At 37.2% G+C, this 22,936-nt stretch overlaps 1 protein-coding gene across 3 annotated transcripts in view; it reads right to left on the bottom strand.

The window, feature by feature from the left end:
- The window catches only part of LOC145978620 (neprilysin-like), a 128,950-nt gene that overhangs the window by 39,049 nt on the left and 66,965 nt on the right, over positions 1 to 22,936 (bottom strand). For all 3 annotated transcript variants that reach the window (XM_083111352.1, XM_083111350.1, XM_083111351.1), the window contains 10 exons: positions 20,109 to 20,195; positions 18,176 to 18,337; positions 17,299 to 17,382; positions 15,537 to 15,742; positions 12,466 to 12,702; positions 7,920 to 8,036; positions 7,068 to 7,212; positions 3,348 to 3,465; positions 1,850 to 1,946; positions 701 to 877 (listed from right to left, as the gene is read on the bottom strand). In XM_083111352.1, the coding sequence (XP_082967478.1) occupies positions 701 to 877; positions 1,850 to 1,946; positions 3,348 to 3,465; positions 7,068 to 7,212; positions 7,920 to 8,036; positions 12,466 to 12,702; positions 15,537 to 15,742; positions 17,299 to 17,382; positions 18,176 to 18,337; positions 20,109 to 20,195 (1,430 nt within the window). The remainder of the gene's footprint in view (positions 1 to 700; positions 878 to 1,849; positions 1,947 to 3,347; positions 3,466 to 7,067; positions 7,213 to 7,919; positions 8,037 to 12,465; positions 12,703 to 15,536; positions 15,743 to 17,298; positions 17,383 to 18,175; positions 18,338 to 20,108; positions 20,196 to 22,936) is intronic.

Below are 22,936 nucleotides of genomic sequence, written 5' to 3'. Positions count from 1 at the left end.
GTATCCAAGATCAAACCAATTTTCCATACTTTCCGATTTCCTTTATGTCCATCTGAATGTTATCCCCCACCCCATCTTAATATTGACCTTCCTACAGGTCTCTTACCATCAGGTTTCCCAACAAGAATCCTGTAAACTCCTCTTTCATCTCCCATTCGTGCCAGATGGCCTGCCAACCTAAGTTCTCTTGATTTAGTTATTCTAATAATATCTGGACATGAATACAAATTATGTAGTTCTAAATTATGTAACCTTCTCCACTCACCTGTCTCCTCATCCATTTTAGGTCCAAATATTTTCCTAAGGATTTTATTTTCAAATATTCTAAATTTATGTTCCTCTTTTAATGTAAGGGACCAAATTTCACATCCATACAATACTACAGGCAAAATTACCGTTTTGTATATTTTAACTTTTACTTTCTAAGATATTATACGAGAAGATAAAAGTTTATGAAGAGAAAAATAACACGCATTTCCTGAATAAGTCTGCTTTTTATTTCCTCTTTAATATAATTTTCATTTGTTAGTATTACTTCTAAGTACTTGAATTTAAAACGAAGTTTAATAATGGTAATTATAAACATATTATTCCGTATCCTGCTCCTCCCTCTAGAACACAGCTTTGTAATATCCACATTTACAATTCTAACAATTCCAACTAGCGTTGCTGTAGACAATAGAACAAGATAGAGGCTTACCCAGTAATAGTACTCGTCTAGCTTTTTAGGCTGGAGAATCCACTCAGGGTAGGCAATGAACTCCTTGATGGCGTCCGCTTTCTCTACGGTAACCTTCTTCGTCTCCTTGTCCATCCACGAGAGCTGGTTCACTTGCGACTTGAAAGCTTGCCTCAGATCCTGCACCAGCACGTTGATCTGGAATTATAACGTATATCTTAAAAGCACAGCTGTCGACGGTGCTGAAGTTTTGTAAGAAGCCCACAGAAAAAAAAATCTGGGGTGTTCAGTCAGGAGACCTGGAAGGCCATTCAATCGGACCTCTTGGACCAATCCATCTGCCAATGAAAGTTTCACTTAGCCAATCAACAAACAAAATTATGTGGTGGAGCTCCCTCTTGTTAGTTACATTCAGTAAGTACCCTGTATTGTATGCAATTTCGCATGGAAGATTGAAACGTATAACTACTCTCGTGTGTGTGTGTGTGTGTGTGTGTAAATGGCCCTTGCACTTCACAAATATTCCTAACATATCCCACGGGAGTGGTTCCTACCAAAAATTCGCGATTATCCAAAAGTAGCAGAAAAGCGACGTAACTAACACCTACCAAGCATTAAATCATGTGTACACTTCTGCTCAGTTCGACAAGTGATTCAACGTATCTCAACTGCACACGTGTAGAATTAGTAACCATGAGTCTCCATGTATGTACTTGGGATCGTTGAAGGTTACACGTGGTTGTAAGCAATACTCCACGAGATAGCAGATCAGAGCGAGACCTATAGTATTCCCGAATGGTTCTCGCCTCGCCAACAAAGAGACTTCCATATTTGTTCAATTGGAAGAATTCTTCTGAGAGTGCAGTGAGCGTCAGAAGTAGTTAATAATGTGTAGCTGCGCTTACTATGCTATGGCTACACTTATACCAAACTGGTAACGTGATTGGTTCTTGGAACGAAGTAACAAGTAGAGTGCTTGGGAGGGAAAGATACAACAATGCTTCTGGGTTCAAATTGTGTAGTTTATTTTTTTTAAAAGGCTTAAAGAATGTTTCCTTGTTTACCAATATTTTTTTATGTCATATTTTCAGTTTTTAGGGCAATAATCGGAACTCTAGTAATAAACAAGATATTATTGAAAAACTAATTAACTTTTTCTTTTGTAATTACCTGCTTCTTGAGATCCTTACTGAAATGCTCTTGAACGTAGTAGTTACTTATCGCCATTCCCAGTTTATTGTTTACTATCGTGCTGCAAACTTTCCACCTGAAATAGAGAAAAGATTTGTATCCTAGATTTGTTAATAATGATTGTCCTGATTATTGAATGGATACACTCTGATTGCTGTACAATATACAAATACCGGGTGGCCAGAATTAAAGTTACCCAACTCAGAGCCCTCTGTAGCCTGTTTGAGGCATCGTAGAACTCTGAAATTTGATGAATCCACTATGAAGACCATGCGAAAGAGGATAGTTATAAAAAAGAGTTCAATTTTCCGCCACCAGGTCGAAATGCGGCGCTGTACTTCCATGATGGGTTGTAATAATGACGTAAACTGCTCCAATTGGTTATGGATTTGCCTTTACCTTGCAATCTTGCATTAAACAAGATATTATTTTCGCAACTTCCAGCCACTAACACATGTTCTAATTAATAACTCAGCTAAATCACTTAACGTGATTATTTGTACAACCCACCATGGAAGTACAGCGCCACATTTCAACCTGGTGGCGGAAAATTTAACTTTTTTTAATCGCCATCATCTTCCCCATCGTCTGTATAGTGAATTCACCAACTTTCAGAGTTCTACGATGCCTCAAACAGGCTACAGAGGGCTCTGAGTTGGGTAATATTAATTCTGGCCACCCGGTACATAAAATAAATACAGCAGCGAGGAGTGCCAACTCCTTAAATAAAGTTTTTTAAACGGAAATAATAAAAATACAATCCATAATACACTGAGTTTTCGAGGTCCAAACGATTGTTTTGAGTATTGAAAAGCTCGTAATAGTTTTCTTGTGTTGTATTTGAGTTATTTCACATCACTTTTCTGCCATTGTGGCGAATCGCGACGTTGAGGATGAACGATGCCTTTCTTCATAGTATAGTGGCGTGCAGCCTTCCTAATATGATTCGAAATATGTTCTTCTTCAAGAAAAAAAATAACCAGTTGCCAGAGCAAAAGATTGCAACTGTTTACTCTAAAACACTTTTACAATATATTGTTTTGTATTTTATATTAACTATGTATTAGTAATTGTGAGTTTTTATTTTAGGTTCATTTTATGACCCGATCAGCTAATCGGGACTAGGACTTCAGTTTTAAGTGGGATTACATCCACTATGTGAGTCCAACAGGTTTCAAAGCCGGAACCCCTTGATTACAAGGCGACGAAGTTACCACTAAGGTAGAGTAAATATTTCAATATTAATTTATTTTATACCTATCTTAATGAAGAATAAATCTGTCACTTAGGGAGATTCGCGGACGTTGGTGATGTCAAAGACACATTTTTGGTGACAAAGAAAACCAATTTTCAATTAATTTTTATTGCTATCAGTATTATTTAAATGGTGGTTCGGGGGAGCTTAAGACCCACAACCACCCCACCCCACTATCGGTACCCTTGTGAACAGATGAAAGAAGAAAGGTGCATGACCTACCTTGGCTTGTTTAGTTTAGTTCCATACAAGGCTTGCTTCAGCTGGAATGCGAGGTCCCTGTACATTTTCAAGGTGGCGGTTGCCAAATGGTCCACCACGCGGTACCAAAAGTACAAAGCTGAAAGGAGAAATAAAACTCTGTACTACGCGTAAACAACGATAGTCTACATTCTACACGTAGACTATTTTATACGCGTAGATTACGTTATCCATGTAAACAACATGGCGAAAGGTGATAACTTAGCAAAGGGCGCCGTGGAATTAAAATAAAATTCTACTGCGTTATCAGTTGCTGATGTGTGAGGAGAACTTTTCATACTCTTTCTTCCAAATTCGAACAATTTCTCACCTGGAAGAAACCTAATATAGGAAATATTCTAGTGTTTTGTGGGGAAATACCACTCTTGCCTCACGACTGCCATCTGTTGTTGTTTTTTTGCATACTATTTATCTTCCATAGTTGATGATAGAAGAGAAGAGAAATTTTGTTGTAAATAGTATTCTTTTCATTTCGTTAGGAACCAATATAGTTGAAAGTGTCACTTTCCTTTCATGAAACCCTTGAAAATTAATTTTAATGCACTTTAGGTTGTCTACTTAGTCTATGTAAACTACAACCCCAATGTAATCTACGCGTAGATTACGTGTAGACAACGCATGTAGACGTAAACTTATAGTCTACGGCACATTACCTGTACTTGAACGGTTGTGTCCAAATTGTGAACATTGTCTAAATTGGTCTAATTGCGAACACATGAAAGTGAGAAATAAATCCATGTCTTAATTGCGAACATATGGAACGGAGAAACCTGTTTTCAAAGACAAATATAAGTGGTGACCCACAGAGATAACTGATTTGACTAGCAACACCATCCAACATGACGTAACATACCCTACGGTATGTGGGATCGAATTTGGGTAGTGTAGCTCAGTCACCACTCATCCTCAATGATGGCATGCTCGCTGCTCATAGGGAGCTTAAAGATAACATGCGAGAGCTAATATCTATACACATAAATGGCAAAACACACCACTTGAGTTATATACCCTCAAAGACTGGATCAGCATGGTAAATTGATAAGTATACCTGTCTCTGCCTGGAGATGGAAGTTCAGCGGTGAACGATTATGATCGTAACTGTACAGTACGTCGAGAGTTTGACTTGCAATTAGCTCCAACGTTTTCTCGTTCGATTGTAGTTCTGACCCTCTCAATGTTCGCTCTACAACTCACTAATGACCTCTCGCCTCCCAGATATTTATTATGATCGATTTTACTAAGCAAATGCAGAGTCAGTTACCTGTGCCCTCTTCTTGTGTTTCACCTGTTTACATGTTTACACCGCTGATGACCAGGAAGAGCTTAGGTAATGTCTGACACCAGGGGCGGTTAGTGATATTGTTCCAGTGTTGCACAACGACCGGATATTTTACCATGAAATTTCATGCTTTTTGTTGGTATTTTTTTTCATTGTTTTCCTATTAAATATATTGAACATAAACATATAATTTTACCCTTGATTGCTTCAAAAAAGCTAATTCCATTATGATCCGTTAAAAAGAAGAAAGCAACCTGCGAGATTTCACAGTATATGTATGAGTAGACGTACAGGTCGACGTTGCAGGGCCGAAGCAACGCCGTAATCTCTACAGCGAGGAGTGTTGGAGCGAGGTTCAACACCGTTGTTCCTATCCTTCTTGCCTAAGCCGACTCGTCGTTGCAGAGACTGTGCAACAACCCAAGGTCACCCACAGGCAGGGAAGAAGACTTCACGGCGGACCAGCAGGAAACAATGGAATTCTAATTCTTTTTTACGCCGTTAGAGAGCAGCAGCGTGCGAACAGTAGGCAAGGTCTTACTGTCCCGTGTCGTAGAGTAACAGACAAAATGTCCACGTTAGGCAAAGATAAATATTTTCCTTTGGGGATAATTTTAACCTAATTTATTAACCTTACCACCAATCACCAATCCAAATTCAGTTTAAAATATAACTTATCGTATATAAATGGAGTGGTAGTTATTTTACCTGATGTTGAGACGTGGGCGCTGGACTAATTATCTATTGTCATTGTTGCGATATTTAGTGTACTGTTGTTAAGTCTTGTTCCAACCGGCTTAAAAATTGGAACAATTCAAAATTGTTCAAAATACTGATTAATATTATTGGGTGAGTATTCCAGCCCAATTAGAAGCATCGATTTGTCAATTTCCTTTAAAATATTCAACAGTTGAATCAGAACATTAAAGTACTTCTTACGTAACACAAAAAAACACAATATTGTTGCCGAATATATGGAACTTCAAATTTTGCATGAAAATTATTAATTATATTCCTCGAAAATGTCACGTGGCATTTTTCTGATCCTGCGAAAGACCGAAACGCCCGGAAAGTATCGGTCGCCGGTCGGTATCGGTGAACAAAATACAACCGATACATCGACATCGGCTCAGCCCGAATATAAATACATGTTCAATTATAAATATATAGCGAGTGGTCCAAAAGTCCCGGAACGGTCACATATCGTGAGAAATACACATCGAATCGGAAAACGAAAAAATACGTGTTTATTAAGTGAAAGAAAGCTATTCAATGATATCACACTTGATTCCCCACCCCCGCCCCCTGGAGGTGGGGCGGGGGCAACTGTGAAATTTTAAATGGAAACTCCCATTTTGTATTGTAGAATCGGAAAGAGGACTTCATTCCGGGTCCAACGAGCTATCAACCATCCTCCTAGCTCAATTAGGAACGGAGATATGGCGATTTTAAATTTTCATAAATAAGAAAAATAAAATAAAAAAATTTAAAAAACCAAAAATATTGAAAGCGATTGCAGATTCAGAATCTGCACGTCTAGCTCAATTAGGGGAAGAGCTTTTTTTAAAAAAATCGCCATATCTCCGTTTCTAATTGAGCTAGGAGGATGGTTGATAGCTCGTTGGACCCGGAATGAAGTCCTCTTTTCGATTCTACAATACAAAATGGGAGTTTCTATTTAAAATTTCACAGTTGCCCCCGCCCACTTTCAGGGGACGGGGGTGGGGAATCAAGTGTGATATCATTGAATAGCTTTCTTTCACTAATTAAACACTTTTTTTCGTTTTCCGATTCGATGTGTATTTCTCATAATATGTGACCGTTCCGGGACTTTTGAACCACCCGGTATAATTACATTATAAATATATATAAAGTTAAAATTATATATAAATATTATGCTATATATTCCCTGCAACCACCAACATTCCGAACCACGAGCCGCCATTGTCTGACACTGCATTCCTGATTGTCAAGTTTCTGTCTGGAGAATGATAGCCAGTGTCTGGGAGTTGGATCTGTTAATATTTTAGGATTATTACGATGATTGACTGGTCTTCTGCTTTCCAATGACCATCCAAGGTCATTTCACCCTTTTCAGCCTGTCCATGTAATCTGACTTTCATTCGTGTGTTAATGTCTCGAAGAACCCTTTAGTGCCAAAAGAAATGTGGAACTGCTTACGTTGGACTTAGCTTGTGTGATGTCCATGTGTGATGTCCATGTGTATTTGCGATTGGCCTGACAATCTACCGATTGGAACACCGCGTGTGCCTATCTCTCTCTTTTTATACAAATATTCGTACGTCTTTAAAAGGAAAAAAAATCTTATCATGATCATCTTTGTTGGTTTTGTAAATTCTTAACTCTGCTTTCATTTCGAGAAAACTAGTTTTGTTCCATACCTATTGTGCTTGGTTCCGAACTATTCAAGACGCTACTTAGATTTCTGTAGTAGTTAATATCCACCAGAATTATCTCCAAACTTGCCAAGTCAAGGGTTACATTTGTATTTCGAAACAACTTCTTCATGTAATTCCCCCAGTTCACCTGAAACAAAAACAATATATCAGAAATTGGCATTTATTTGTTTCTATAGCTATCTATTATAAATACAGATTTTGTGGTGTATCCAGAAATTAATAAACATTGGCATTCTACTTCAATATAGAGCACTAGACGAAAGAGTTGTTGCTAGGAATGCATATACGAGGTACGTTCAGAAAGTAGTACCCGTCGGTAATGAAAAAAGAAAGAAAGAAGTTAGTTGAATGTTTTTTTGTTTTTTTTACTTTCAAAGTAAGTTCATACCTTGAGCTATTTTTCTACATAGTCACTCATGGCACTGAGGCATCGCATCTGAAGGCAAGTTTTCGCGCCTCAGGCCATACATCATTTGGATACTACTTTCTTAACGTGCCTCGTATATACATTTTCTACTAGTCTTCATGATTCAGCTTATATCGTTGTAACTGATAAGTTCATATTGTAAGATATTTAGCCATGGTATGGGTATTACTTATGAATCTTTAATTTATAAGCTAACATGTATGAAAAACACTAATCTTAGTAGGCCTCCTCGATGGCGCTGTGGTAGCGTCGTCGCCTTGTCATCAAGAAGTATCGGGTTCGATACCTGGTGAAGGCACTTAGTGGTTCTGATCCCACTTTAAACTCTAGGTCCAGTCCGATTAGCCTTACTGTGCATAAAGTGGACTTAAAACAGCAACTCAATCAATGAATCAATTAAAACTAACCTTAGTGAAATTCCCTAGAGATGCATTTCCACCGTCCGTTATATCTGTTAGGTTGTTCACGTTCATCAGATGATAAAGATTCTCCACGTCTCTTCTTTCTTCTTCTGGTGCCATAATCTTCAGGAGAGAAGATTTCAATTATATTCATGTAGAGTAATAAATTACAAGGCCAAAAATTAGACAAGGCGTGGACAGGATTTTCTAAAAGTGGGAGGTTACCAAGGATGTATTTAGGGGGGGATCCAGACATTCGTTTAGCCTTTATTGTATAATTTCCTCTGAACTTATTGGAAGACAAGGATTATATTGGGATCATACGGCTTTCAATGATATTACAAAGAAGATTTATGTACAATTTCATTGTCAGGACACTTGTTTTTATTTCCAACTTAACTACAGGTACGCTACGTAATGAATATGCGCTGTTATATCTCTATTCTTATACAGTCTTTTTACCTATTCGTGTAATAATAATATAATATTAATTTATGTATTGTAATTAGTATAAATTTGATTTAATATAATTATTTTAATTTAAACATTATTATTATTACTATTATTATCATTATTATTATTCCTAAGACACTTGATCCGGACCCCCCTCCCCCCAAATATATTTGTAGATACGTGATTGGAGGTTACGTATACTTTTTTCAGTAATTCAGCCCTCATTTTGCCATTTTTTCCTACCTTTGACGTTTTTTTAAAGGAATACTGGGCCAAAAGGGGGGGGGAGGGTTTGATGACGACCAACCCCCTTGGGTACACCACCACTATTTAGATATTTGTTGTTTTGCAACCATAGTTTCACATATTTCTGAGGTTTAGACTGATCAACCTATGGACTTCCTCATCATTTTGCTCCTGATCAGGTGATGCAAGAAGCATTTGATGATAATAAGCTCATTTGAGTACATCACCCTAGACGCTATACAACAGCCCTTATAATGATGCCAACACTTGGCGCTCAATAAAGGTGACGACGATGTCGTTGACGAACATTTTGGCAACGCAGAGGCAGGGTTGCAAGGCAAACAACTGATTGCATCACCCACGCTGCCTTCCATTACGGTTCATAATTCGATGACGGCGCCAGATGGGTTTTCTCGTTTTGGTCAAGCAGTATATGCAGTCCATATAGCCCCTTTTTTGAGGCTCAGGTTTTGCACATGGCCAATATTGGGCGCATAGGTTACCATGACATCAGTCACGAACGATGAAAATAATAATAATATCTCCTCACACAGGAAAATAGCTCTCCGATCGGCCCCATACGTTAATTTCTGGAACTTCGTGTATAGAATAAGTTGGCGGTACATCCATTCCAAATACAGTTAAGACAGCTTTATATTTAACACAGTTATGCGTAATTCTGGTAATGTATTTATTTATTCTGGTTATTTATTTAACCCAATCTTCTATTACACAGGAAAATAATGAATTCTAACTATAGTGTAAAATGTAACTAATTTTACTTACAGGTATTTAAAAGTATAAGTACAGTATACAAATTATAAAGTAAAATATTTTACAAATTCACTAAAATATAAATTTAACTCAAAACATGATTATAAACAACATGTTTAGTTTCACCTCCAGGAGGAAGAATAAATAAATTGAACGGAATGGCGAGTCATCTTATTCATCTTAGCGACCCCGAAAGCTATGGATTCCACACTAATATCGGTCGTTTTCGATTATTTTTACATGTCACCCCTTCCCACTCCCACCCCTAGGGGTGCCAGGGGTGTCTTACCCCCTCCCACACAGTATTTCTTTCCAGATTGTAAGTCGAATGTGTACCAAGTTTGGTTGAAATTGCTCCAGGCGTTCGAGAGTTATGCCGGAACAAACATACATTCATATATACACACATACATCCATTTTTATATATATAGAAGATTACTGTAGGTCCCTGCAAAATATAATTTAAGAACGTGTTAATTAAACCTTATTTGTATGTAATGCATTTATACGTACTAATTTTCATAAGAGACAGTTGATTTGTACGTACCCAAGCTACAACGATGTCACAGAAGTGACAGTTTTCAGTTACTACTGTTCGACCTTGGAGAACAGAAAGTGGAAAACTTCGCCAGAAAGTAAAATTTATTCGGGAAGTGGAAGCTAATCCATATAGACTTAAAACTGAAATAGCTGCAGATTTAGGCAACGTTTATAACACACTTTGCACAGTCATTAAAAAAATAAATGCTATTTTAGACAATTTTTTAAAATTGGGTAGTAAAACTACATGTCTGCTGTAGAATTTCAGTATCAAATGTTCACTAATAAAGTGGCAATATATTGTATTTAAGAATCAAACTTTTAGATTCGTTAATTTACCACTTTCTTGACAGAAATAACCTGTGTTATACTGTATCTTGTTCCTCAAAATAGATACAATTACAGTATTGTAATGAGGATGTGACATGGTATCTAAATCTGATTTGTAAGTGATTCTCAGTTACACGTATTATTTTCTCTTCACCCTGACATACGTAAAACTCAGGTTCAACTGTTTTAGAAATCCTAATATATATTTAATGGAAAAGTATGGCAATTGATTATGGGTGAAGTGAATTAATTGATGGGCAAAGGTTATATAAATTTATAAGGAGTGGTTCTATAAATGTCCAATTAATTCATTGTAATTATTTTAATATTTATTTTATATTTTCATTTTTAATATCTCAAAAGATAAGTCTTCTAGATAAGGAAAACTAGGTGTAAATATCATGTAATAACATGCCCACATAAACCTTTCAAAGTAGGATTTCAAAATAAACTGTGGTATCATATTGCTTATGTTAATTTACATTGCATTGTATAGGGCTACAACGGTTTTCGGTAACTCTTCCTGTTCAATGTTTCACCACACCTGAATGACTTTATTGTTTTTTTGTGAAACTAAGATATTGTTCAAATTATTCATTGTTCCTTACCATTCTATAATCTTTCATCAGAGTTCTTCAAGCATTCAGTTGTTCAGAAAAATCAGAGCCATCTCTTGACCTATTCTGTGTCTTCTGTAGGAACGGAGTGAAAGTAAACAGATACATGTGACTTCTGAGAAATCCTTACAATGACCTTCGGCGTAATGATATATTTTTTACTCGGAAGAGGAGGCTTTTTGGCTCTCCCTACTTTCAACTTTTTCCCAATAAAACCATGACCATTTTATGTATTTACAGTTTTAATGACGAAAAATAATAGTCTTATTTCTCAATACTTCAAGTGTTACCTTAAAGAGCACGTTTATTGTATACATGTGCTGCATGATTTTGCTATATACTTATTCAATTAATTCTTGTCAATTCAAACCCAACTCTAATAAAAATAAATAACCATGGTTATGTAATAAAAAATAAGATTTTGACGCTACTCAAAGGGGACGCCCGGAGCGTCAGACTCTTAAGCCACCCGCCACTGATACTTTGGAGCGTTTGGTAAAGCTCTTTCATGCCGAAAGCCTCCCAGAACCACAACAAGCTCAAGTACGAACAAAACTTTCATGTTGCACACGGTTTCTCTTTTGATTGATTGATTTGCTTTATTTTAAATCACTTTTCTGCCACTTTTGACTAATCGTGAAGATGAGGATGAATGACAATATGATGAAACTGATGAAGGAACACTAACAGCACAAATAACACCTATGCACTGACCGGGATTCGAATCCGGGTATTCTATATTGGGCCACACAGCACCAGTAAGAGGAGAAAGGCATAACATGCAGAGACCAACAGAAGTGCGGCGAGGTTTGGCAACAGCATTGGTCGGTTCACTGATGTTGTTCTATTGGTGGGAAGCCAGTAGAGTTAAAGTTGAAGTCCTGATTCGAACGCCACTCTACTTCAAAGAGAGTTCCGAGAAATCAATTTCCCTCTGACAACCACATGTCAAGTCCACGTGGAGACAAGTAAATGCTCCCCTCATCCACCAATAGCGTTCTTTTTAGAAACTGACAGTACTTGTCAAGTCCACGTGGAGTAAATGAAGTGTTGCCAATTCAGTTTCTTTAAAGACCTCATGACGTGAGGTTGCGGTTATTTTTGTTAGGTTGCGTTGTGCTATTTCTTTTATACAATGTGAAGACCTTGAAAGTGTAACGTCGTCTAAGAGAATATATCTAAACACTACAGGTAAAAGTACAACAGCGCTTCTCAGAAAACAGGCTCTGGCTCGAAACCAGTTACGCGTCCAGTCGGCTTCCCTCTCGAGCTATGTAAAAGTAATCGTACTGGCGTTCGAATCAGGACTTCAACTGTACACCCTATTCCCGGAATCTGTGGAGCAAGGGGGGGGGGAATCGAGTGGGCAGAGCGAAGCAGTACACGATGCTGCTAAGGCTGGTAACTGCAGTATTTTCCCCCTCCATGCTATTCCCTTCCCTCTCACACGTCCATTGGTGGAGTCGTCTCACGTCACCACTCCAGAGATATCCGAGACAGGGTATAGCTAACGAACGTTTTCTCACAAGTCACTTGGTTTTGCATACATTAACTCCGTTCTCTCAGTGGATGGAGAATAGTTTTGATCTTACCTTAGCCAGCTTTGTCTCAAATTCGATTATCAGCGTTGCAAAATTCTCGGCTTCCTTCGTGTAATTCATGTCGCCATGATCTGTCGTGCTGTTACTGATGCTTGTCGAGTTCTCGCTGAGTTTCTGGAGCGTGAATTCGATAAGGTCCTTCACGTATTTCTTATAAGAGGACATCACCTCGCTGTACTTGTCTTCCACATAATACCTCCTGGTCAGACCAAGATCAGGACGGTCGATCTGAAACATAAGAGAAACGAATGATGTATTTGTATTTCAAATCTTTGGGTGAATTTACTTTAGAGTCAATGTGGATTGATTTTTGCTTTTTTAAAAAAAGAATCATTGATTTAAATTACTATAAATAAATAATTTATAGAATAATGTACATAAGGAATTTGTAGATATCAGAACCACTTTTCGTGAAAGTGCATTAATCTCGTAATCATCTAGGTCTCCCAGATGGCCCAGTGGTAGCGTCGTCGCCTTGTAATCAAGGGGTCCCGGGTTCGATTCCCGGTGGAGGCACATAGTGGTTCGGATCCCACTTTAAACTATAGGTCCAGTCCCGATTAGCCTTACTGTGCATAAAGTGGACTTAAAACACCAAATCAATCAATCAATCAATCGTAATCATTTAATGGTGTTTGTTAGGCTCCAAGAAAGGAATAGAAAGGAAACAAAATATGTCCACTGAAGCTCATATGAAAGTAAATGTAAACTGTTGACACACTTAATTGTACCTTGATTTAAAATTCGATAGTTTTATAGGCAAATATAGTAAACATTTTGTGTACAAAAATATACAAGATACTAATCATGTTAAATCGTGGAGAGTGTCATTATTATTAAACTATAAATATACATGGCAGTTGATATTTTGCACACTATCATTAAAAAAACTGACAAGGTTCAAGTACAGAGACTGTAATAATATTGTAAGATAGTACATCAAGAAATGTGTTATTTTCACTGGAAGAAAATTTACTAAATTTATCATAGTTTCATTCACACACTCAACAAATATTTCAATAGTGGGTTCATACGTATGTACAGTGTTAGCAGAAACAGAAGAATATATATTTACATATATTTGCGTAAATCAAACTTTTACAGGGCCGTTTACCGAAAAGATTTTCTATACAAGAAATTTCAAGTACGTTTTTTTAATCTAAAAAAATCGCTTTAAATAAAGAAAATCCGATTTTATTGAACAATCAAAAATGTTTTTTTTTTAATAAAAATCATGATTTTTTTCCCACCCTGCTTTGGGTCAATTTTGACCATGAAGGTGATTGCTTCATTAACTTTTGTTATTTAGCGACGCTTTCTTGCATCTTTTGGCTATTCGCGACGATGATGATGAGTGATGGTATGAATTTGATAGGGTTACCAGATCGCTGTAAGGGAAATGTAGGACATGCTGTCCCAAAATGTAGGACGCAACACATTCTCAATAAATAATACATATTTCTATAGAACACGTTAGGAAGTAGTTGGAAAATGACACTTTTCAGTTTTTAAAAAAGTTATTTACCAACGAATGTTTAAATGCAAAGTTTCAAAACTTTCAATCATACTAATCAATGCACCTCTCACTATTTAAGTGGTACTTCTCAGAGGAGACTATTTTTATCAATATTTCAGGTTTTGTCAAACTATATATTGATGTTAGAGTGGACAGTCAAACTCGTTGAAATTATAGGGACCAATACCAAACATTTTACAGACTTTATGAAAAAATAATTCTCTTGTGAGTCTGTTGTGCTGATGGTAACGAAAGTACTCTCTCAACATTTGAATTATGACCTGTAATGGCAAACAAATATTCAGCAATTGCTGTAATTTAAAATGGTTTCATCTTGGGTAGTTTTTTGTTCAATAACAGGGTGTCGACCAAAATAATACATCCAGAAATCTTGACTTTTTCTGGACTTTTCTAGATCCTACTTAGGTAAAGTTGGAAATTAGTAATTAAGAAAATAAATATTTATTTAATGAAAACCCCTACCAAAGGGTCAGTTAAGATGAAAACTGGAGCTGAATTTAAGAAGAGAATTACATCTGCTATTTCGTATTAATGCATCCTGAACTGTGTTTGGCAGACAAGCGAGGCTTAGGCGTCTGGACTCTCAGCCAGTATAATCTCATGTGGGGTTTGTGTCGGTTGTCCTTATATGTTTATGACTATCCATTCACTCCTTATCTTACAATCATTCATCCTCATCTTCGCGATTAGCCAATGAGACAGAAAAAAGTGAAGTAAAATAAACTAAATCAACCAATCAATAGCAAAAATTCTTGACCACAAGAATAATTTGTTGCCTTTTTATTGACTTCTTGACCTACTAGTTGATTTATTTACTTTTTCTTGACTTGCATGACTTTCTTTGACTGGCAGACACCCTGAATAACTTTGTTCTCTATACTCCTGCTTTACAATCAAATTATATTGAATAAGAATGGGCAACACCTTGTTCCATCAGTATAAACCCTAAGGTAAGAAATTCTGCTCAGGCATTGAACAGTGACGATATCAGAAAGTGGTCCTCAAACTTTGTTCATTAATTGCTTCCGTTTTCCCGTTTGTTTAATAGCAGGACAAACTTTATTCTTTTTGTGCAATGACTGAATCAAAATAAATTTCACTATTGAGTTTGGAAGCGCAGTCCATAGACTTGTAATTTGCATGACTTTTTTCTGTTACGTATTTTCCTAATTAATATTATGTGACGCTCAAAATGTAGGACATTTATGATATTTTTCAAATTCCCCCCGGACGCCGGACATACGGCTAAAATGTAGGACATGTCCGGGAAAATCCGGACGTCTGGTAACCCTAGAATTTGATGACGGGCCACTCACAAAGAACTCCCATGTCCAGGCCAGTATTCGAACCCGGGACCTCTGGCGTCGTAGCGCGCTGCGATGACCACTCCGCTACGGCATGAGAGTGGATGGTAATCCCTACCTGCGTCACTATATAATTCATTTTTCAAGACATGAACTTCTGGCTTGCTGTTTAAAGACAGCCAAATCGGGACTGTATACAGGGTGATAGGAAGAATACTCACATGTACTATGTTCCTGGATGTGTTCTTCTCGTCGTAATCCACGTAAATTGCTATTAATAAATCTTCACCCAGAAGCTCCTGAACTCTGGCTGCTCTGTCGACCCAGTCGAATTCTGAGACGGTCTTCCTCGTTGGAGGGCTTTTGGGAATGTTCAACGACTCTAGGATGTCCAGCATTGGCTGGATACCACGCTCCTCCATCTTGGCTGCAAATTGTTAGAAGGTGTTAGTCCATAATACATGCTAATAGAATGCTATTGGAGAATTTAATAGACGTCCAAAGGAAAGCGTGGAAAACTGACATTGTTACTATAGTGGCATATACAAAGGATGGACTTGGGCGACTAAAGAGGGCGTGGCTCAGTTATGTATGTAATTAACATAATATATTATTAATTTTTATACAGTGTTTAATATATTTTTCCTAGTAAGGGAGTTAATAATTTTTCGTGGAAAATTTTATAATGAGATATTATCAGGGTGTCTACTAGTCTGGAAAAAACTGGAAAAGTAATGGAAATCTCAAGGAATTTTACTGTTTATTTTTCTTTTGAAAAAATCAACATTTTTTTTAGTAGTGCATGAAAAGTAAATACTTTTAACCAAAGAAATAAAACAAGCAATAAATTTTAAATTGGGTGTCGACAAACTATACTTCAGTTTGACATATTGAGTATTACTACTAGTTACAGTAGAAATTTTTTGTAGTAAATACTCTAGGAGAAGGAGGCATCTTTTGAACTAATAAAAATCTATTACAGTAAGTGGCTACTATAATTTACCACTTTCTTGTTGCAAGTGTGGGTGTTTCTGAATTTTACTGTATTTTATGTATGAATTATTTATGCTGTAATTGTTATTATTTTTTACATAAAAATAATCTTTGTTTACCATTAGTCAATATGTAACAAGTAGTACGTAAAAACTAACCTCCTGATGCTCCCATCCAACAGTCAATTAAACCTGTCCCCGTGTTTTAACGTGAACTTTGGGGCTGACATTTCAATCGCCTCACTTATACACAACACACACACACTGCAATTACACAAAGAAGTAGCACGGCAAGTAACCAAAAACCACACTCTTTCACACAGTACGAAATTAACACGCTCTTGGTTCAAGGTCTGTTCCTCACTCCATTCGCAGCTCTGTCCAGGGCACCTGTAGTAGCGAAGGAAAGAACAACTCAAGCTCGGAGCTTTCAGATTGAAAACAATGCTCACGAAAACCATTGACTTTTAACGGTTTAGTCTGCAACGTAATCTTGCACATTAGTAACCTTCAAACGATTCCGAGCGAAGCAAAACGCTTTCGAGGGTAAATTTAAGCGGGACGTTACTGGTCGAAAATGTCGGCATCTCCGCTAGCGCCGCCCGCCACACTTCTCCCGATCTCGCAAGGAACTGGACGCACTGCATTATATAGTGAAGGTTAGAAAGTCAGCTAGATGGAAGTTGTTGACAAAAAGGTCGTTGATAAATGACAACGTTAAAAACCACACACCCGGAACTAGAGACTGTGCGAGTCCAACGAAGGGTTTAAATCTAAGTTACAAAGATGAAAACAATGTACTTTTTTTTTTTGCCATTCACGAGTTTTCCGTTTCTAACTAGACTATTATCACTGTGTTTAGCCTTGAACTAGATACTTACAGTACTTGTGCATGTAACCACTTGAATATATTACATACTATATTTACATAATATTGATTAGGATATACGAAACTTATTATAAGTACTTAGAGCTAAAGAAACCTCCTTACCTTCGTCCATGCATGCTCGATAATATGTGCGGCCGTGTTTCAATGATTTTGGATCACTGTCTGTGTTATTTGCCTCCAATATATCTGGAAAAGATAAGAATTATACTAGAGGCTGAACAGACAATGCATAGAAATTATGTTAATTGTTGACGGAAGGAATGGTTCTATTTCTGTACTTTCCAAGTATTTCTGAGCTAAAAAACTAACTTTTCTCACCAACTGTGTTCAATTGTATAGAATGAGTGTGTAGACACTTTCAACAGCTGCTAAAGTTGTGCAGATACTGGGATTATGTTTTTGATTGCTTTGTTGTGTCATCTGACCTTTAGACGTTATTGGTGCAACAACATTTTACCTTCGTAAATTGCGATTTTTGTTTTCCAGTGTGATTGTTTCGTTATTCACTGCATGTTGTCTACAGCTGGTAACAAACTTCTGGACTGCAAGTGTTGCCAACTAAGAGTATGCCATTAATGTCACTTTTTCTCTTCATGCATAAAATCGCTATTTCCAAACGCATCAAGTGCTGTCCATAACTTCTATCGCTTGCAAACCTCAGATTAACACGGCGCCAATCATAGAACTGCGAATTATAAACCTACGCTTGTCTCGAAACTGACATTCTGAATCATTCTGACTAGAACCATAATTGGGCGTTATCTGTGTAGAAGAAACTGCCAATTGAAAGTACGTATGTACAGTATATCTCAATAGATGGGCCTTATGAGACAGATAAATGTTAATGGTATAAGTGATTGAATTTAGGTTTGCGAGACTTTTGAAACATTCTGTGACAACACTGACGGAAGACCAATCCACCTTCTGCAGACGTGCTCCACACAAGGATCATTCTCTCACCCCACTTTTAATTGCTTACCTCTTATGTTGCCCTGGAGTTCGTCTCGTAACTTTCCGAAATTACCCCAACTGGATTTGGTGTCTGGTATGGGGTTCTCCTTGTTCCAGGTGCCGCAAGCGAACTGGAAGAAGTCCTTACATGGGTCTACAGTTCTATCAATCGCGTTCAGTATATGAGAAGCTGTAAGACAAAATGGCATTACCGAATTACATAAGCTAAATTATTCTATATTATAGGCTGCAATGGCTGGACCATCCAGTATGTCATGTCTGCAGTGTTATTCTAAGTGTTCAGAATATTCTTATTGAATGTGCTGATTTTTGTTTACTCAACATATTTTTAATCTTCCCAACTGTTGAGCATCTATGGTGGGAGATAATTACAGTGTTCAAACATACATTTTTAGCTCTTTGAGAAGAGCGGGTCTCTTACACCAAATATCTCCTAACCTTTCTAATGTGCTGTGTTTGTTCCGTGCAGGCATAGGCGTAACTTGGCGGGGGCAAGGGGGAGCACTTGCCCCCCCCCAAAATCAGGTTACTAAATTTTAAAATTAAGGATACTTTTCTTAACCTCCTGGGACGTCAGTAACAAAGTATTAAAGAGTATATTTTATGATTTGAACGTTTTACGGTATGAAAAACATGTCGATTCTGCTTCACAAAGTCTCAAGTTTGATTCTGCCTGCAATAGGTAAGTCTCAAGTTTGATTCTGTCCCCGAAAGTTGAGTCCCAAGTTTGAATCTGCCCCCGAAAGTTAAGTTCCAAGTTTGAATCTGCCCCAGAAAGTTAAGTCCCAAGTTTGATTGTGCCCCTGAAAGTTAAGTCCCAAGTTTGAATCTGCCCCCGAAAGTTAAGTCCCAAATTTGATTCTGACTCCGAAAGTTAAGTCCCAAGTTTGAATCTGCCCCTGAAAGTTAAGTCCCAAGTTTAATTGTGCCCCCGAAAGTTAAGTCCCAAATTTGATTCTGCCCCCGAAAGTTAAGTTCCAAGTTTGATTCAACCCCCGAAAGTTAAGTCCCAAGTTTGATTGTGCTCCTGAAAGTTAAGTTCCAAGTTTGATTCTGCCCCCGAAAGTTAAGTCCCAAGTTTGATTCTGTCCCTGAAAGTTAAGTCCCAAGTTTGGATCTGCCCCTGAAAGTTAAGTCCCAAGTTTGATTCTGCCCCCGAAAGTTAAGTTCCAAGTTTGATTCTGCCCCCGAAAGTTAAGTCCCAAATTTGATTCTGACCCCTAAAGTTAAGTCCCAAGTTTGATTTCCCCCACAAGTTAAGTTTCAAGTTTGATTTTGCCCCTCCCCCAAAGTTAGGCCCCAAGTTACGCCCATGCGTGCAGGTCCCTTTAAAACCTTGCACTTTTGACATTTTTCAACCGGCTTTTTACACCCATTTTTTACTTTAAAATAATGATTTTAGTAGATAAGAGGATTTTACCTCGTACACTTTGAAGGGTGAAAAATGTCCACATGTGCCGACACACATACACAACTTTCAATTAATTAATTCATCGTGTAGTCCTGTACATGTATGTTTGTGATTGTCCTTTCATAAATTTCATCTTATCACCCTTCATTATTATTATTATTATTTATTTGTTCAGCACAGGATACATTTCCCAATTATGTCGAACATAATACACTGTGAATAAATAACAAGATAGAAGAGAGAAAAAAGAATACATGAAATTATGAACGTCTATGTACACAATATTTACATGAATTTATGAACTTATTGTTATCATTATCTTTTTTTTAAGCACACTACGTGAGTCTGTGAACATATCAAAGTCTACAGTTTTTAATAGTTCATTCACCGTGTCCTGCATGCGCACTGCAGGTGAAAACCTATGCGTGTTCACCCTTGACCTCCTCATCTTCCCGATTAGCTAAAAATGGCAGTAAAGCTAACCAAATTAAACCACCAATCATTGAACTTCCTTTCATGTACAACTTACCTGCATCTACACACTCTGGCGATACACAGTATTCCTCGCTTATTGGACCAATTGTTTTATTCTCTAGTTTAGCTGCTGCGTCATTGTCTGGAAATGCAAAGGTTGAAAACATATTAGAATGAATTTTGATAAAAGAAAAGTTATGCTCATTTACAAGCAAATATTAACCAACACTTAAAACACGGACCTCGGAGCAGTGATGTGCGTCTACGCGTAAACAACGATAGTCAACATTCTACACGTAGACTATTTTATACACATATTTTACGTAATCTATGTAAATAACATGGCGATAGGTGATAACTTAGCAAAGGGCGCCGTGGAATTAAAAGAAAATTATACTGCGTATGAGTTGCTGATGTGTAAGAATAACTTTTCATACTCTTTCTTCCAATTTCGAACAATTTCTCACCTAGGAAGAAACCTAATATAGGAAATATTCTAGTGTTTCTTGGGGAAAGACCACTCCTGCCTCACGACTGCCATCTGTTGTCCTTTTTTAACACTATTTATCTTCTTCCATAGTTGATGATAGAAGAGAAGAGAAATTTTGTTGTAAATAGGATTCTTTTCATTAGGAACCAATATACTTGAAAATGTCACTTTCATTTCATGAAACCTTTTTATGCACTTTAGATTGTCTACGTAGTCTATGTAAACTACAACCCAATGTAATCTACGCATAGATTATGTCACGTGCCAGTTTCGATGACATAATAAAAGTTGCAAGGAGCAATGGTTTCTCGGAATCGACGAGAGATGGCAGCACGCTATATAAAAGGAGCAAGGGAAATTATAAAAAACTTAGAGCGGAGAAGAGGGATTATATATATTATAGTAAATTGAGAAATATATAAAAGAAGAGTTCAAATACTATAAAAGAAGTAAATAGAATGTTGTATATAGTAAATTAAAAGAATTAAGAATATGGCCGCATATAAAACGTTTAGGAAAGTTATTAAGTAAACGAACGAATTCAGAAATCTGTTTTTATTTTCCTGACGAGGAGAACATCGTCAGTGTTTTGGTTTTGTCCCCGGTGGCGCTGTGTCAAATTAGACGCCCCGAAGCATTTTTCGGTTGCGCTTTTTATTAATCGCACTGGGCCATTGGCAGCGCTTGTTATTAGCGATCCTGGTTATTCCCCTTTGGTCGTCAATTTTCTCTGTATTTTGTCAAGTTCTCAGAATATAGATCCGCATTTTACTATATCCTCTTGGCTCTAAACCGCTTTCTTATTTGGAATTCTCAAACAAAGAACCTATCCCCCTGAGATTAAGATATCTGTAGCCGTGGTAAATAACATGTAAGTACGTACCCACAAGGGGCGTAGCAATTACGTGTAGACAACGGATGTAGAAGTAAACTTATAGTCTACGGCACATCACTGCCTCCAAGACTGAACTCAAAATTTGAAGTCGTAAAATATTTATTGCTTATCAGGCTTATTTTGTTACCGTTATGCAAGAAAAAAAGGTAAAGCCCAAAGTCCCCTCCCCTTGCGCATTGCAACTTGCCGTGAAGTCATATTAGTTGAGGATAAATAGCGCTGGCTGGGGAACTACTTGCAACAGAAATGAAACCAACTGCCCCTATAGTAAAAAACTGCGAGAAATCCGATTTTTGAGAGTCTACCACTCTCTGACCTGTAGGTTCGCCGCCATCTTGAAAATTAAAATAATATAATATCTTGAAAATAGTGCATGTGACACTCCCCCCACCTAGATTTGCCAGCGCCCACTCGCAACTACTGTGTGCGTACATTTTTAAACAACAAAAACAACTTTAACAAACGCAAGTGAACGAAATACTGCAGAAAAAAAATACATTACGTTCTCACCAATATCACAGGAAATGGAACACGTCAAATAGAGGGAAGCGCATGGCTCTGTTTCAAGCTACATATCTTCTGAACCCCTAACTCTTCAGACATGAACCAAAAACCATTCTGTAGAGTAAATCATCATCTATGAACTTGTTTCAGTGACTTTAGGACGTAAATTACATAGTTTATGTATTTCCTGTTATTTCTGTCGGAAACCTAATTTTACGCCAATTCTAATAATTAAAGAAAACATTTGAAGCTTTCTAATTCAATTACTATTTATGGTAGCTCTATCAAACAAATACCATAATTTAGCAAATTTCCTACTCTTTCCTACTCTATGGTTATCTCCGCTTTTTGCGTAAAATGCACTGTTTTCGAGATATTATTTTAATTTTCAAGGTGATTTTTTTCAAGATGGCGGCGAAACTACAGGTCAGAGAGTGGTAGACTCTTAAAAATCGGATTTCTCGCATTTTTTTTACTAAAGGGGCAGTTGCTTTCATTTCTTTTGCAGTTAGTTCTTCAGATGGCCAAAAAATTGCACAACTTTCCTCGACCATGAGGGGATTTGGGTGGTAGGATCTCACATATTGACAATCTCTGGAATTTTGAGAATTTTTGGAATGATGTGGTTATCAGCAGGTAATGTACAACAACAATGCTAGAATATTTAGCAAGCCGTTCTAGATTATGCAGCGAACTATGATGGTTGGTTGTAATGATTTATTAAATAACAAAAATGTCTAAAATGGGTCTTGACTTCGCCCCCCCTACTAAGAATTTCTGGCTACGGGCCTGGTAATTCGTCTGCTAAGAGTATGTTACAAATCTTAAGAACTGATTAAGACGATAGAAATGCAAGTTTATGATTAGTGGGAATGAATGTGTAAAAATTTGTAATACATATTTTGTAGGCCTACTTGCTAAAACATTAAAACATGGGTTCCTTAGTCAACCTTAGAGGATGAATGGTTTATTTAGTTATTCTCTTATCTATAGT

Source organism: Lepisma saccharinum, chromosome 25 (assembly GCF_977018435.1).
Source record: "Lepisma saccharinum chromosome 25, izLepSacc3.1, whole genome shotgun sequence".
Lineage (NCBI taxonomy): Eukaryota > Metazoa > Arthropoda > Insecta > Zygentoma > Lepismatidae > Lepisma > Lepisma saccharinum.
Note: the sequence above shows the minus strand (reverse complement) of the source record. Positions and strands in the feature narration are given on the sequence as shown.